The sequence below is a fragment of the Mangifera indica genome, chromosome 11 (genome assembly GCF_011075055.1).
Source record: "Mangifera indica cultivar Alphonso chromosome 11, CATAS_Mindica_2.1, whole genome shotgun sequence".
Classification (NCBI taxonomy): domain Eukaryota; kingdom Viridiplantae; phylum Streptophyta; class Magnoliopsida; order Sapindales; family Anacardiaceae; genus Mangifera; species Mangifera indica.
The window spans coordinates 3,085,131-3,100,846 of NC_058147.1; the positions used below are offsets into that span (position 1 = coordinate 3,085,131).

Sequence of the window (15,716 nt, forward strand, 5' to 3'; positions counted from 1 at the left end):
AAATGAGGAAAAATCTAACATGATGAAATCAAGAAATCAACCACACTGGTGTGGTTACTTAACATTTACATTCAATTATTTTTTTCAATGTGCTAAATCCACAAGGAAGTGTACTGCATCTAGCTCTTCACTTGATTAAAGTAAGTGGAAGATTCAATTTTGATTAAGATTTTTTTCCAACACTATTTATCAATGAACGAGCTTTAAAAATTCAAGAAAATGAAGTAACCATTATGAAACACAAATTTTGTTGCATTTATTTGTGAAACTTTAAGACCCATGTGAAAGTGGAACTCTGCCACTGGCTATTTTCAGATTTTGATAGGGTACTCCACATTCATAGATTTCAAAATAACTAAGCAGCCAACAGTTTAGAAAGCATGAAAGAAACTGATATCAATACACATAAAAGGTGAAAGAGGAACAAATTTCAACATCATCTTTATCACTCTGAAGATTTGCGCAAGCCAATGGAATTCGGTAATACCTCATCCTCTATGAGAGTCGGATGATGAAGTTATCAAGAAAGAGTACACAGGCGTCAAACACCAAGTCAGTTGTATACAAGTTAAGATACAGATGGTACAAAATCTACAAACAGCGGAAGCTCATAATGATATGAATTACATATACAGGTGAAATGAGTAAATATGGAAAACAAGGCAAACAAATGCATGTCAATTCACCTTAGATATGATGTAGCGAGGCTACTGGCTACTGCTCTTCAGGTTCTTGCTTTCTCCACAATGACCTATTGGTTTGGGCACTACTTTCATACCCACTACTATCACCTGATTCACTTACACCCTTCTCCATCAATCTACTCGTCATACCATCACGCTGAAGATGCCCATGTTCCCTACCTGTTCTACGGTCCTGAAATCATGTGGGAAAAAGCAATCTTGAGTGAGAGCTGAGCAAAGCAAGTATAGAACAAGCATTTAAAGGATTAGAGCTTTTCTAAATGCTAAAAATGTGAATTTCACTGTTGCAATTCTTTGAACACAAGTGGGACCGACATTCAGACAACATTCCAGGAGGAGTCTGAATCCCAGATCAATTCCCCATAAAATTAATGCATCATAAATTTCTCTCTATCTAATGCTCGAGTTGTCTCCTGTTTGACTGTCAAATAAACCAAAACACAACTCATATTTAACACATCATTGGTTTACATTTTAAATTAATCCAATCTGACAATATAAAGTTTTGTTGCACTCTCTAAGCACCAAATCCAGAAAAAATAAGGGCAAATAAAAATTCTATTAGAAGTTGTCTTCCAACCTAATTTTTGGACATTGTTTCTTGCTTAAACTTCTTACAGTCACAAGTCCTAAAAGTATGCAGAATGAGTTCATAGCAAAAACAAAGAAATGTGAGAAAGGAATTTTGAAAAAGGAGTCAAGAATAATTTACTGCAGACAAGAACATGGACTTACATCTCTGAAGGGAAACTCATCAGCTTCGAGCATATGTATTACATGCCCCATCTTAGGCCTCTTCTGAGCATTTGGATCCACACAGCGTAAAGCTACTAAAAGGGCACGCTTTAATGCCCTTGAAGAAGGCTTCTCTTGCAACCGAGGATCCAAAACGCCCTCTGCATTCCGGTTTGTTACCATTGTCTTCAGCCACTCAACTAGATTCACCTGAAATTTTGAACTTGTCAGAATGCATCCAAAATAAAGAGGAAGAATAAGGCAATGTTATCAAGTAATGAAATTGATAAATACAAACCTCTCCAGGAGGACGGCTGTAATCCACAGGATTTCTCCCGGAAATTATTTCCATAATAAGAATTCCGAAACTGTATACATCACTTCTTTCATTCAACATTCCAGTGCTAGCATATTCTGGAGCCACATACCTGCAAAACAGAACCAAATGTGATTCCTACATGTTTGGCCAGGATCATTAATTACATACACTAAGACTGTGATAGCTCAACTAACCCAAATGTTCCCATCACTCGAGTTGTAACATAACTTCTCTCTGAGCCTAGAAGCTTTGCTAACCCAAAGTCAGAAACTTTTGGATTCCACTGCTTATCAAGCAAAATGTTGCTGGACTTAATATCTCGGTGAACAACTTTTGGTTCAAGACCCTCATGCAGGTATGTTAGGCTGTACATGTTCAATAAATTTCAGCCACAGCAATAACTAAAAAATTGAAGATAGAAGCTCATATGATTGTTTTAACTCAAATCAAAACCTACCCTTTAGCTGTTCCAAGTATTATATTCATCCGGATCTCCCATGTAAGAGGACTGTAAGGCCCAACATCTCCATGAAGCCATTGTTCTAAGTTCCCATTGTCAACATATTCATATACAAGCATCCTATCACAACCAAGTAAGCATTTTAAACAAAGGAAAGTTCATTACATAGAAATTGACAAGTTCTCAAATTTAAGACATCAACCCAAAAATTGAAGCATGCAAAGATCACTATCAATATGAAAGATGCAAAATTCGGAAAGTAAAGTACCTATGAGCTCCTTCGGCACAATATCCTAACAGCCTCACCAAATTCTTATGCCGTACACGTCCAATTGCTTCTACTTCAACCTTAAACTCCTTCTCAGCCTGTCCCCTACAATAAAACCAGAAAGCCTCTTCAGCATTTAATAAAACTACATGCAACACTAAAACATATAATACACCTAACTTTAGAAACCATCAATGCAATTGATACCTGTTGTTAAGCAAATTTTTAACAGCAACTTTGGTTTTGTCCGCTAACACGCCACGGTAAACAATTCCATAGCCACCTTCCCCAATCACATTCTCATCAGCGAAAAAATTAGTGGACACCTCAAGCTCCCTCAAAGTGTACCAATGACCCCACCCCAAATGCGATACCTCCGGCGCAATTACCGCCAGCGCTTGCTCACCAGACCCGTGATACGACCCGCCGACCCTTTCCGGATACGAAATCCGGTGATCTTTCCCGATTTCGACGTGAATTCTATTGCCGCCATTGACAGGGCTTTCTTCAATCGAAATTGGGTCGGGCTCCGGCAACGGGTCAGGGTTCGGCGGTTTGGGTTCAGGGTCGATACGGATTTCTTCTATGTCTTTGGAAACGTTTGGAATGGTTGGGTTGATGTTGTTAAGAGAGAATGATTTATTGTGCCGTTTAGAATTATTGTTGCGTTTTGAACTGAACCAGAGAGATATGAGGAAGAGTACAAGAACAATAGCAGCTCCAACACATATACCAAGAACAACCCATAAACGTAACCCGAAAATGGAGGTTCTTTTGGAGAGCTGATTGTTCAAGAAGGAATAATCAGACATTCTGGGTACTGGGTTGTTCCAAGTAAAAACTAAAATTCATGTGAGAGTGAAATTGGGAAATAGTTCATGAGGGAGGTGAACCCAAAAAAGGGAAGGAGAGAAGGGCATGATGGGACTTCTAGAATTGAGCAAAACTCCATTAACGATTTCGTGTCTTAAATGCCTTCATCTATATCAAAATCAACAACAGATCAGTGTAGTGTACTGTACTTGAGTTGCTTTAATCCAGGTAAATAACAACAATAGATTAATGTGGCGTTTGGATTCTTGCAATTAATCATATCTATAAGTTTAATATTATTCTAACAAAAGAAAGGCAGTGCTACTGGTGATCCAACTTTCGATTTTCTAAATTACTTTCGGGCCGGGGAATATAATTAGTTTTAATTCATAGTTTGTTTGATTGGCCAGCCAATTGATCACATCAGTTGGCCTGTCAAGTTAAGGTCCACTGGTGGTGGGGAAACATAATTGAGCCAGCCTGCGGCGTGCTGGACCCATGATTTGTTAAATACCACGATTCTTGGACAAGTGGAAAGGTCGTTGGATCAGTTGCAACCCTGCATTCTCATCAACACAGTCACATCTATATTTTGCAAATTTCAAAGATTGCTGCATCGGATACTAGCAATGTCTAGGCCAGCCAAATGGTGGACCTAGCAAGTTGGGTCAGTCCGTTAATAGTTAAAAGCTCATGACAGGGGCCATGATCTTCGGGATTGCATTATGTCGGATCCTTAATAAGACTACATTCATGAGCATGCACTTTTTTTACATAGGTTTCTATCATGTACTATATTATATGTCATGAAGAGATGCATGAACCTATGTGTAATCATTTATTGATAATCAATATCTCTATTCCAACCAATGGATAGTCGTTCAAGTAATATACACTGTTGTTAATTTGCATTTAAACTTCATATTTGTGCCAATGCACGACTATCCCAGACCTTAGTATGATCATGCATGACTTTGTAGGGTTAAATCTCAGGCTATTTATATCAGATCTCGATACACCAATTTGTGCCAACATGATAGCCTCACATTCTAACATATTAAACTTGTCTTCTTGCACAATGACAACATTTCACCCTTGATTAACCAATCAAAACTATAATAATACTAGACAAATTCTTGGATAAAAACAGTTCCATAATGTTTTTTAAATGTCAACTAACAATCCTGCCAGCATTGTGCAATTATTATCATACATTTTAAACCTAACAACATCAATTAGATCCTAAATCTCATTCAATAGATCTCATCATTTCTTTGCAACATCAACTTAATCTAACATTTATATGGTGTGCTATCTTCAATAACAAAGTCAAAGACATAAAATTTCATAGAAAGATTTTAGTTCTAGCATGTTTCTGATTTCATATTAAACATATTAGAACCCATAATGCATAAAAATCAAACAAACTTAAATGTAAAAAGTTTCTACTTACTGAGTTATTATATCACTTAGTTAGTAGAGTTTTGTGGGAATTTACTCCTCCGATGACCAGATTTTAGACTTCCCTCTATCACTCTCTTAAATATATGTTAAATATCTTCAACATGTAAATCATTGATGTTTTAATAGAATTATGATAATAATCGATGTTTTTATAACAAATCCAATATTTTATAAAGGATTGAAACATATAGACATTGATTGTTATCACTACATAAAAAACATGCATGATTCAAGCAGGGATGATCAAGACTTTGCACATTCGAACCACAAAGTTGCCTGATTTGCCTGATAATATCTTCACAAAGGTTTTAAGTCACCAACAACACTCTCTTCTATTGTGCAAGCTTGAATTTTATGATATATATATATATAAACCACAAGCTTGAGGGGGATTGTTGACATATGGAACGTGAATAAAGTATCATTCTATATATAAACCCACATAATCAAAGTGATTGTAATATAATTGTATCAAACTTGAACATTTTTGCCGGTATTTCTTTCATCACACTCAATGTTAGAATATATTTTAAATATTACCATATATTTAAAATATATTCTAATATTGAGTGTGACTAAAAGAAATATCAATGGAAACTCTCAGCTTTGATAGTATAATAAAACAATAAAACTATGTGTACTCATTTTTTGTACACAATTTGTGTACACAGATGAGGTGTCATCATCTGATTGAATATTTTTTAATCATATAGTGACACATATTTTAAAATCACCTAATTGTATGATGACACATCACTGTATATATAAATTGTGTACCAAAATTGGGTACACATAACGTTGCTTATAATAAAATATGAATAAATTATATTTTTGGTATATTAAATTGTCTGAATGATACATAAATTTATACATATCACAAATTTTATATAAAAAAAAAACACAAATCAGTATAACCAATATACAATAATGTATAATGGAAAAACATATATTCTAGCATAAGAAAATATATATTTGGAATATATTCTAATTATTATGCTTTCTTGCTTAGTCATTTTCTCTTATATAAAATGATATAACATGTAAATGTAAAACACAAATTAATTGAATCAAATAGAATACAGTTCTCTCGTCACCTTTTGGGTAGTCCGGTACTGTCACTCCAATTGCCTCTTTTGCCTCTTTTGACATCTCAGCTCTAGGAGCACCAACATTATATTTACGCTTTTTTATATATAGACCCACCTAATCAATAAATTCTTAGAAATCATTAGCTGATGAATATAAACAAGAATGTCAAATAAAAGATCTCTATTTGTACATGTAAAATTGCTTTGGTTCACAAAGTTAAGATTGGGTAAAGTATAAGGGTGAAAGGGAGGCAATTGAAGGGGCAAATTAAGGAAACGTTGAGCCGGCAGCTACCAATTTCGGGTTATGAAAGCTCCCAACTTCCTTTTGCAAAGTCATAACAATTGTGAGAAACGTGTTATTATTGTGTCACGATCAAATTTAATTTGCATGCCTTGTTGGTTAGGTTTTGTTAGTAAATGAGAAACACTCTTATATATCTGCAGAATAGGGTTATTCTCACTTGTGAAATGATAGCAAATCGATGTTTCCTTCTAACACACATCACCCTGCCCATGTGCTTCCTTGGGCCTCATTTCCACATCCTCTTGCATTCCAGTACTTGGTAGAGAGAAAAAAGAAGCAATTAATGAATGAAGGAAATGTATTATAGCTACCCACCTAAAATTAGTTATCTAGCAATTTTATATATATCTATTTTAAGTATATAAATAAATACATATTTATATACGTTATCATATAATTTTATCGTTAATTTAAGATTATCCAATCACATATTGATATATATCAATTGTGTAATCAAAGTAGGTATATATGATGATATACATCAATTGTATAATCAAAATAGGTATATATAATTTAATTGTTATATGTCATATATGTACTTCCCAACCCAAGTAGGAAAATTTGCGAACATCTCCAACTACCAAATATACACACACACAAAAACATGTATTCATATATGTACAATGAATTAGAAATTTCATATATTAACGAAGAAATCATTTCAAATGTTGTTTTATAAAAAGTAATGGACCATTTGGTTAAATATCTGTTGTGTTCTTCATGGTTAACTTATGCATCAAGACGTCAAGAGCCATAAGTTCATCTCCCCTACTGCTAGTTTGAATATTTCCTCTACCGATATGGCCTCCGGAAATTGATGAGCTCTACTTGCCTAATATACAAGAAATCCCCGTTAAATATAACAAGGAAATAGATAGAAATAGATAGGAAATTATATATCTATATTTTGGACTTACATGGGCATGGATCATGTACAAGCTACGGTAGTTATCGGAGGAAATATTAGCAGACACCAGGTCCAAATTATGTTTTTCCAGTATGCAGAGAATGGTGGCCAACAACCCTGTCTTTCTTGGTGAACACAAGCTGATTTGTGCATCATCCCCACACGTATTCACCATTACATTCGGTGAAAACCACGTCTGAAAGCAAGCTGGAGAATTGGGGACTTGAAACGAGTGAGGCGTGGTTGTGGGCATTGACAAGTTCTTTGGTGGTGGTCCCTGATCAGCCAAATATGATTCTCTTGAACCCAGTGCTGTTACCTTTGAAGACGTGATAATTGATTGTTCATAATCAACAGCAGTAGCACTTTGGAGCTTTTCAAGCCTTTGTTTTTGAAGCGCTTGGAGGGTTTGTTGAAGGGTTTTAATATATTTTACAGCTTCATCAACAATGGTGGACTTATCTGCCTACACACAGTTACGATATACCTTAATGAAAAATGTTGTCATCATGGGCATCAAAATTGAACTCTTACATGCAGCAACCAATATGAATCAAACTTCAGTTATACTGCTATAAAATGTAAAATTATTCTAAATTTGAAGGCTATTCGAACAAACTGTCGAACAAATAAATTGAGAACTTTCAAAATATTAACAGAAGTTACAATCAATATCAATTATGCAGAAGAATAACTATACATACAGTTCTTTTAAGGCTTATTAAGTTATTAGGCGTTAATGTGTGAAATGTCAAGAACAAAAACGGGAATGAAAGTAAATTAAAAACAGAAACCAGATGCCAATTTTTCTACTGGTTGTAGCCTAGGAAGCACAGAAACTCACAATATGGCACGTTTCCAAGTTTCAGAAACATTTTTGTTTTCGAAACTCCCCTAAAATTTGAATGAAATGTTTCAGGGGTGTTTCAAAATTTTTGCACATTTCTTTTAAAAGAAAGATAGTGAAATTGATTAAACACACATATTTTATATTTTTAAATCTAAAGTGTCTTTAAATCTCATATTGAATTTATTTCTTTTTCACTCTCCGATATGTTATACATCTCCTCTCTAGTATGTTATATAAATTGATGTATATTATTGTTTTATTCTTAAATATCTACGTGCATTTATGTAAAAACAATTTATAATATGTTCTATGATTTTATTTTATAATATTTTTTCTCTTTAATATTTTTTTATTATTTATTTTTATACTATACAAATTTATATATTTTTGTTATAAAATATTTAGTATTTATTAAAAAAAAAATTATATTTTCATATTTATAAGTCTCCCTATATTTCTATTTTTTATACTTTTAGAAAATGCATTTTCACGTTTCCGTTTTTATGTTTTCACATTTTTGCATTTTCGTATCCTTACTACATAACTTGTAGCTCTTGACAATCAAAACCTCGCAAGGATAATTTGCTGAAATTCTTTCCAGATTCCTGAAGAAGTTTCACTTATTTTATGAAATTTGTTGAAATAAGAAGAAATGAAAAGTAAACCAAATTATATCGAGAGAATCCGATGAAAAAGAACTCATAGATAATGCAAATTTAATTAGTCGAAACAAAGACTAGAGAAAGAATTCGAATTTTGAAATACCTTAGCAGGAAGACGAGGAAGCAAAGCATGAAGATTCGAAAACATGTTTCTCATCTTTTTCCTCCTTTCTCTCTCAGTCAGTATATGCATCTCATGCACAGATTCACCACCACCACAACCAATGCCCCTTCCATTATTACTTCTTATTCTCTTATTGCTTACCTGTACTTGTGGTTTACCTCTGGGACAATGAGACCTTGAATTATCGCCATCTCTCATCTCCAACTTCTCTTTACTGGCAAAATTTATATCATCAAAACTAGAATCAAACCATGCATGGTTTTGTTCGGAGGAGAAATACGGATTATTAAAATTGTTTGCCAACATAATTTGAAGAGAAAGATTGATTGTGCGTTTTCAAATCTGGTCTGTGTAGGGCAATGAGAAGAAGATTATAATGGTGAAAAAGTAGACAAGGCAACAAAATTCAATCATGACATGAGAGAATGCCGTTATTTGGCGTTCAAACAAATATATTTAGTTAATTACTATACTAACCTTATTTCGCTCTTCAATAACCACTTTCACCCTTCACCTATTGCGGTTGATGAATTGAAGAATCGACCCAAAAAAAGCTTCAAACGGAAGAGAGTGGCAGCTAGGTAAATATAACTGAAGTTAGGGGGGTGATAATGATGATGGTGAGAAAATGAAAACGGAACCTGGTGGTGGTCGGCTCTTTCTATTTCCGTAAAACACGAAAGTTTCAGTTTCAGAAACTTTTTCTTGTCCTGAGACTAAGATGTGATTGTTAGCCGGTGTAACTCCCGAAAACTTTTTCAAGATTCTCTAAAAGAATGGCTTCATAAATAAGTAGTAAAGCTGGAGTTTTTTGTTTCTATCTGAATCGCAACCATGATCCTGAAACTAACTCTCTCGCTAGCCTCCGCCAACTCATCATAGAAAATTTACAAGCATCCATTTGATGATGCAAGCCTCCTCCTGGAACTACTCCAGCCTCAGCCAAATGCTCATTTCATCCGCGTCATTGTCCCTTCAGGTATTTCACTTTTACTTTTTTAAACATTAATTCTCCTGGCTGGATACATTTTGTTTCTCAAAACACCACCATCTCACCTTGTGATCTTAGTTGTTGTTTTACCAGACCAACTCACATTTTACAAGTGAGGTAGGGTTACAACTCCGTGATTTGCGAGGGCCAGCTCTGTAATAGTATCACTTCTTAATTACAAGTCAAATATTCCAGTTATTATATTCGCAAAGCACCTGCTGTCCAGATGGGTCATGGCAAAATCAATGGTCTGTTGGTGAGAAAATGCTGTAACATGGCATGTTGATTTTCTCCCTCCTCGCCTCTCAGGATTTAATTGCTCTTTTTTCAAGCCGAGAGCTTCGGCCTCGCTAATTTGCTTAGGATATTGTGGTGAACAACCATCGCCGCCATTGCAATACCCGAAAGTTTATTATTTCTTCATGCAAGTGGCAATTTTTTTTTTTTTTTTTAACCCAAGAATCTTACTTAAACCAGTGAATAAATTACACCAAACACACAAAGCCTCAAATATAGTGATAAAATCCCACTATACCAAGTAAGTCTTGATTGTCGAGTGAACTTAAACTCATATTCTCATGTTTAACATCCATTTTCTTTATTACTCGAACAACCCTTGACATGCATTGGTGGAAATATTACACCCTTAATTCAACTACAAAATATGAATAGGCTGAGAATCTGGCCTAGGGTTTCATTGCATTTTGCAACAGAAAAAATTACTATGAATGAGGACGGCAATGATCAATTCAAGCAAGCACTCACGCTTGTGATCCGTGATTATTTGTAATGCAAATTGATTTTTTTTTTTTAATTTCTTTTTTCCTTGATCATCCAACAAACAAAATTTATGTTCAGAAGCTGAAAAAGCAGCATGCATTATAGAAACACCTTTCACTTCATTATATAAACAACAGAACTTTATGAAAAAGCTTTATATATGGTTAAACGGATGTCAATAGTTCAACCTAATGTGGTTTGCTACATAAATAAACTGATAAAGAGTGTAAAAATGTCAGCTGTTTAAAAGATTATTTGCAAATTCTATGGTGTTTGACCAAAACCTACTGTTCATATGGTCATCACAATTCTGAAAATAAGGTATTGCCTAAGACACAACAGATGAAGAGCTCTTCCCAGAGAAATTCATATCTAAAAGCACTTGAGGAACACCTTCGCTGTGGATCTCCTTCACATTGCAAAAATATGGCTGCTGTTAGTTCCAAATGTGATTATAAATTGTTAGATTTTCATAAAGTTACCTTGGAAGATGAGAAACTGAAGGGTGCATAGTTAGCCTGAATCAGTGGTTCATGCCCAAATGGGGCTTCTGATGTGCTAACATCTGACATTGAAGATATGACCATTGGTTGATTTGAGACAGTACATTGGTTGGATTGATTAAAGGCAGTTTTAACTATGGTTTCTTCATTTGCAGAAAGATTGTTTGTCGCTCTGTTGGTATTCAGCAACTCATCGCCCCCATCGAAGACTGTTCCCATTTGAGGCAGTTGCATTGGCTGTAATACACCAGGTATCCATGCTGGGTGCAAACTCAGCCCATTTCTCATTGTTAACATCTGTGAAACCAATCACAAAATAAACACATGGTAGATGTTCTGTCTGATATGATTACCATTTCCCAGTGTGTTCTAGCAAGTAGCGCAAAGAAAAAAAAATTGCAGCAACCGTTAATGCACTGATACATGGGTAATAGATGTCCAGCAAAATTTGTAACTGGTCTTAGTAAAGCCTACAACAAGAATGGTCCATTATGCCTTAGCTTCACATAAAATTTTCTCCCCCTGACACAATGTGCAGTACAAACAGGTATATATCAGAAGTCTCTCAGACAACAGAGGGTATCAATTCATGGAATCATGGTTGAAAAAATCAAAAGATTGAACACACTAAACCTTTAACTTTTTTTTCTCTGTTATCACGAATGATAATGATTGATAGCAAGACAAAGTGAAGTGATATAGCCAAAAAAAGCCAATAAATCTTGTTTAAAATCATGTTTCAAGGTACCAATAACACAAAGAAGAAGGTGTTGCAACTGTTTACGAAGTGAGAAAAAAGAGGGTGCCTATTTTTTTGGGGGAAATATGAATCTAACTTGTGTTGAATGACTAAAAATCTACCAGCCTTAAATTCTAATGAGTCATGGCAATTTTCCTGAAATCTGTAGGAAACAACTTGTATAACATCCACAATTAGTCAGGTTAAAATCATTTCTCCACTATCAAAGCTTACCAACATAGACATTATTAGAAAACATCAAGAATTCAAAATGAAAAAAAAAAAAAAAATTAGTAAACCTAAAACTAGATAAAACCAATTTAGGAACAAATAATTACACAAAAGAACTTGAAAACTAAACAACTGGCAGCTAGTTAGATATAACAAAAAATAAATAAATAATCTGCTAAGGGAAATTTGTTAACTTATATGATAAGTCTGGCATGGCTCGAGATCAGCCAATGAGTGAAGAAGAGAAAGTGGTGGTTTAGGGGAAACACAACAGCAATTGAGCATGACACGTGGATGTAACTGATTGGTGATTGAAGAAGAAACGGTTATGAGGGAAAAATAAAAGAAGGGAGAGAGAAGAAAAAAGAAGCTGAGAAATATTTTGTTAATTACTGTAGGATTGATTTTGCGAGAGAACTGACCTCCCCATAGTGAAATTGCAGGGAGTTGTAGTTGTAAACACTACATTGAATCATTACACATATCCTCCATTATCTCCATTTCTTCAACAGTCCCCTGTCTTCATAATTTTGTTGTTGCTTGATTCAGTTCTGCATTTTATTATCTGGTTATTCTGCAATTTCTTGGTTGTTAAGTCTTCCGGTGAATCTGCTAAGTTGATTTTGTCTCTAAGTTGCTTGAGGTAGGTATTATATAGGACGATTGTTGTAAAGTGGCCTGGGAGTAAACTAGTTGGTTGTTGGGCACTGGTTTGGGATTGTATCAAGTGGTGAATGGAGGTGATTTGAACAGGTCTGTATCAGATCTAGATGACAATAGCAATATATGTTAACATGCATAGAATTTTGGCATGGTCAATTGTCAGTCCCCATCCATGTACTCTATTATGTAATCGGTCAGAGAGAGACTTATTCACTGATGATGACAAATTTGATTCTGATGACAAAATGGAGAAGATACAGTGGCTTATATCATTCAAGTACTAGCCAAGAGGTATCAGAAAACAACAAATCCAGACATGAGATACAACAGGTTTGCAATTGGTGACTAATTCTTTCACAAGAATCTTAGATGACAGCTTTTGGCATGGAAGGGGGATGCTTGATCGACATTAATCAAAGTAAGAGCATAACTTTTTCAAAACACAAAACGTGGTTTCTATTTTCTCGCTTAAACCTTTCCATCAATAACCCCAATTTGATATAAACAAATCTCACCAATGAAGTCAATCAATCTCAAAACACACAGTTACTTGATTATTTTTCCATCATGAACAACAATAGCAGAGCTGAAACAGCTTTTCGGTTTGCAATATTGAGGTATACTTAACATGGAGAATTTTAATTTTTGGTATGATCTTTTGAAGCAATCACAGCACTCAAGGGCACCTATACAGAAGAAGACACTGACCTGTACTTGAAGCTGAAGCTGCTTTAGATATTCTATTGCCTCATCCAACATGGAAGCTTTATCAGTCTATCATATCGTCACATAAAACCACATTGTCATTCACCTTCGTGTAAACAAAATAACGTGGAAACGTACATTTAAATGAAAATTAAGATCCATAGCTTCAAACAGCTAGAAGATAAAAATACCTTATTAGAATTTGGGATTAGATTTTGCAACGCTTTCATTTTCTCATTAATCCTACTCCTTCTCCTCTGCCCATATATCAACCATATATTTCATTTCAACAATCTCATAACGAAATTTCAATTCCATATAATAATAAGCTCAAAAAAACTCAAAATTGTAGGCTTGAAACCTTTTCTGACATATTATGAACCTCTGCGGCCCTGCTCCTTTTGGAGGACGACGTTTTATTTTGAATTCTACTGTCCGATGGCACTTCCGGCGCCTCCTGACCCTTCTAAATTCAACAAAATAAAAAAATTTAGACCAAAATCAAAACAAAACAAAAATCAAAATGAGAAGTAAATAACAGTTACCTCGCTATCATTGGTATCAGAATCCACAGCAGCAACCTTAAAGTTAGAGAAATTGACAACAGCAGGTGAAGAGGAGCCAAGAAGGGACGGGTCAGCCGATTGGCCAAATTGATTGCGATCCTCCGGTTTAGGCAATAAACAAAAAGAAGATGATGCTGAAGAATTGTGGATAAGTTGGTTCAGAAATGAGGTGATTTCTTCAGGCTCGTGGTCCGAAGTCGGTGGTGTAGTTCCGTACAGATCCGCCATGAATTCGCTGATACAATTAATGTTAGAAAAACAGTGGGGAAGCAGAAAAGAATAATCAGCAGAGGGAGAGACGAAGTTTTGTTCGCATACTAATAATATACAGAGTCGCCTCTGTTTTGTATTGTTTCTCTCTTTATCGGGTTCTCTTCTTCTTTCTCTCTCTTTTTCTGTGCTCTTTAACTTGGCTTTTCTTCTTTTAAACGGGTTTATGGTTTCTCTAGTAAACATTAATCTCCCGCCTTAATTATACAAACCATTTTATTTTTGTCTTTTCAGACCCTAATACTTTAATATTTGTCAATCTAATCCCTATGATTTAAAAAAGAAATATTGGTAAGGATGGTGGACAGTCAAAGAGAGAGATTTTTCAAGGGTGGGGATGTTATCTAATCCAAGCAAACGTCATATTTGTCCTGAAAGGAGCATTTAATAAGGGTGGAAAAAAGGTGCAACTCCCGATGTCACTTATAGTGGCGTGTTAGCAACATACTGCTACTGGCCAGTTTTCCAACATGCTTTACCCAATCACCCATCTTCCCATTCCCCTTTGCATTCTTTCTCCCAACATCAGCTCCTTCTTTCTGACCAATTTTCTGCAAAATCACCAATTTAATGTTGGACAAATTTTGTAGCTTCCAGAAAATTGTAGAAACGGAATTAGCCAGGCCAGAATCCATATCCAAAGCAAAGGGGATTTTGGCACTGGGCCTGGATCTGAACGAGCAACCGAGTTAACTAGATTCAATTTAATTTAATTCGTATTAAAATTAAAAGATTTAATTTTGTTTTTTAAATAGTATTAAACTCAAGTTAAAAAATTTTGACTCAATTTTTTTTGAGGTCAATTTAAATTTATGATTTAAATCGATTATTTAAATTCATAATTTGATTTAACTCAAATTTATAATTTAAATTACTAATTTAAATTTGTGATTTAATTTAACTCAAATTCATTATTTGAATAAATGATTATACTTATCATTGAAGTAAAATAATATTATTCTGTCAATAAACCACAATTTCGAAACATGAATTCAGATCATTTATTAGAATCATAAATTTGAATTGAATTTAAACCAAACTAAACCAATCATTTTTATCTGAACTAAACTCAAACCACAGGATATTAATTAAAATTTTATCCGTTTAAATCTTTTTAGGCAAACCTACAGTCATTTTACCTTTATAAGCAAATTTATTTGTAATTCCAAAAATACCCTCCCAGCCATATAGGTCTCATATAGGTGCGTAGGTGCGAGAATGAATGTTTGAGTGTTTGCGGAGTGCATACGATGCGTGTTGTACGTGCGGTGCGTATGAGTGCACGCACCCTATATATATATATATATATATATATATATATATATATATATATATATACACCCACGCACTCTATACGCACCCACACACACCCACGCACTCTACACATACTCACGCATCCTGTACGACCCTTAACATTTCACACACGGAATAGTTGAAGATAATGTAATAAGCCAAAGGGTATTTTTGAAGTTACAAAAAAATTTACTTATAAAAGTAAAACTACTGTAAGTTTGTCTAAAAACGTTTACGCGAAATTTTTTTTGTCTATTTTAATTAATATCCCCCT

The 15,716-nt window shown here is 34.6% G+C and overlaps 3 protein-coding genes across 5 annotated transcripts; all 3 read right to left on the reverse strand.

Moving 5' to 3' along the window:
* Positions 1-413: 413 nt before the first annotated feature.
* On the reverse strand, positions 414-3,541 carry LOC123230117 (probable serine/threonine-protein kinase At1g01540). The gene is made up of 7 exons (XM_044656240.1): positions 2,694-3,541; positions 2,487-2,591; positions 2,216-2,338; positions 1,953-2,123; positions 1,738-1,867; positions 1,440-1,649; positions 414-876 (listed from the first exon to the last, which is right to left on the reverse strand). Exons 1-7 carry the CDS (start codon positions 3,296-3,298, stop codon positions 715-717), a joined length of 1,506 nt encoding a protein of 501 aa, XP_044512175.1. The 5' UTR covers positions 3,299-3,541; the 3' UTR covers positions 414-714.
* A 3,241-nt stretch (positions 3,542-6,782) lies between these two features.
* Positions 6,783-9,027, reverse strand: LOC123230118 (transcription factor bHLH95-like). The gene is made up of 3 exons (XM_044656241.1): positions 8,681-9,027; positions 7,076-7,531; positions 6,783-6,990 (listed from the first exon to the last, which is right to left on the reverse strand). The coding sequence occupies exons 1-3, from the start codon at positions 9,005-9,007 to the stop codon at positions 6,895-6,897; spliced, it is 879 nt and encodes a 292-aa protein (XP_044512176.1). The 5' UTR covers positions 9,008-9,027; the 3' UTR covers positions 6,783-6,894.
* Positions 9,028-10,599: 1,572 nt separating this feature from the next.
* LOC123229015 (transcription factor ALC-like) lies at positions 10,600-14,355 on the reverse strand. 3 transcript variants are annotated; one of them, XM_044654571.1, is made up of 7 exons: positions 14,198-14,355; positions 13,859-14,114; positions 13,675-13,779; positions 13,505-13,570; positions 13,317-13,382; positions 10,955-11,272; positions 10,600-10,881 (listed from the first exon to the last, which is right to left on the reverse strand). In XM_044654571.1, the coding sequence occupies exons 2-7, from the start codon at positions 14,105-14,107 to the stop codon at positions 10,801-10,803; spliced, it is 885 nt and encodes a 294-aa protein (XP_044510506.1). In that variant the 5' UTR covers positions 14,108-14,114; positions 14,198-14,355; the 3' UTR covers positions 10,600-10,800. The 3 variants fall into 3 exon arrangements, with proteins under 3 accessions (XP_044510506.1, XP_044510505.1, XP_044510504.1); XM_044654570.1 differs by having other exon boundaries at positions 13,675-13,776; positions 13,859-14,326; XM_044654569.1 differs by having other exon boundaries at positions 13,859-14,321.
* Positions 14,356-15,716: the final 1,361 nt, after the last annotated feature.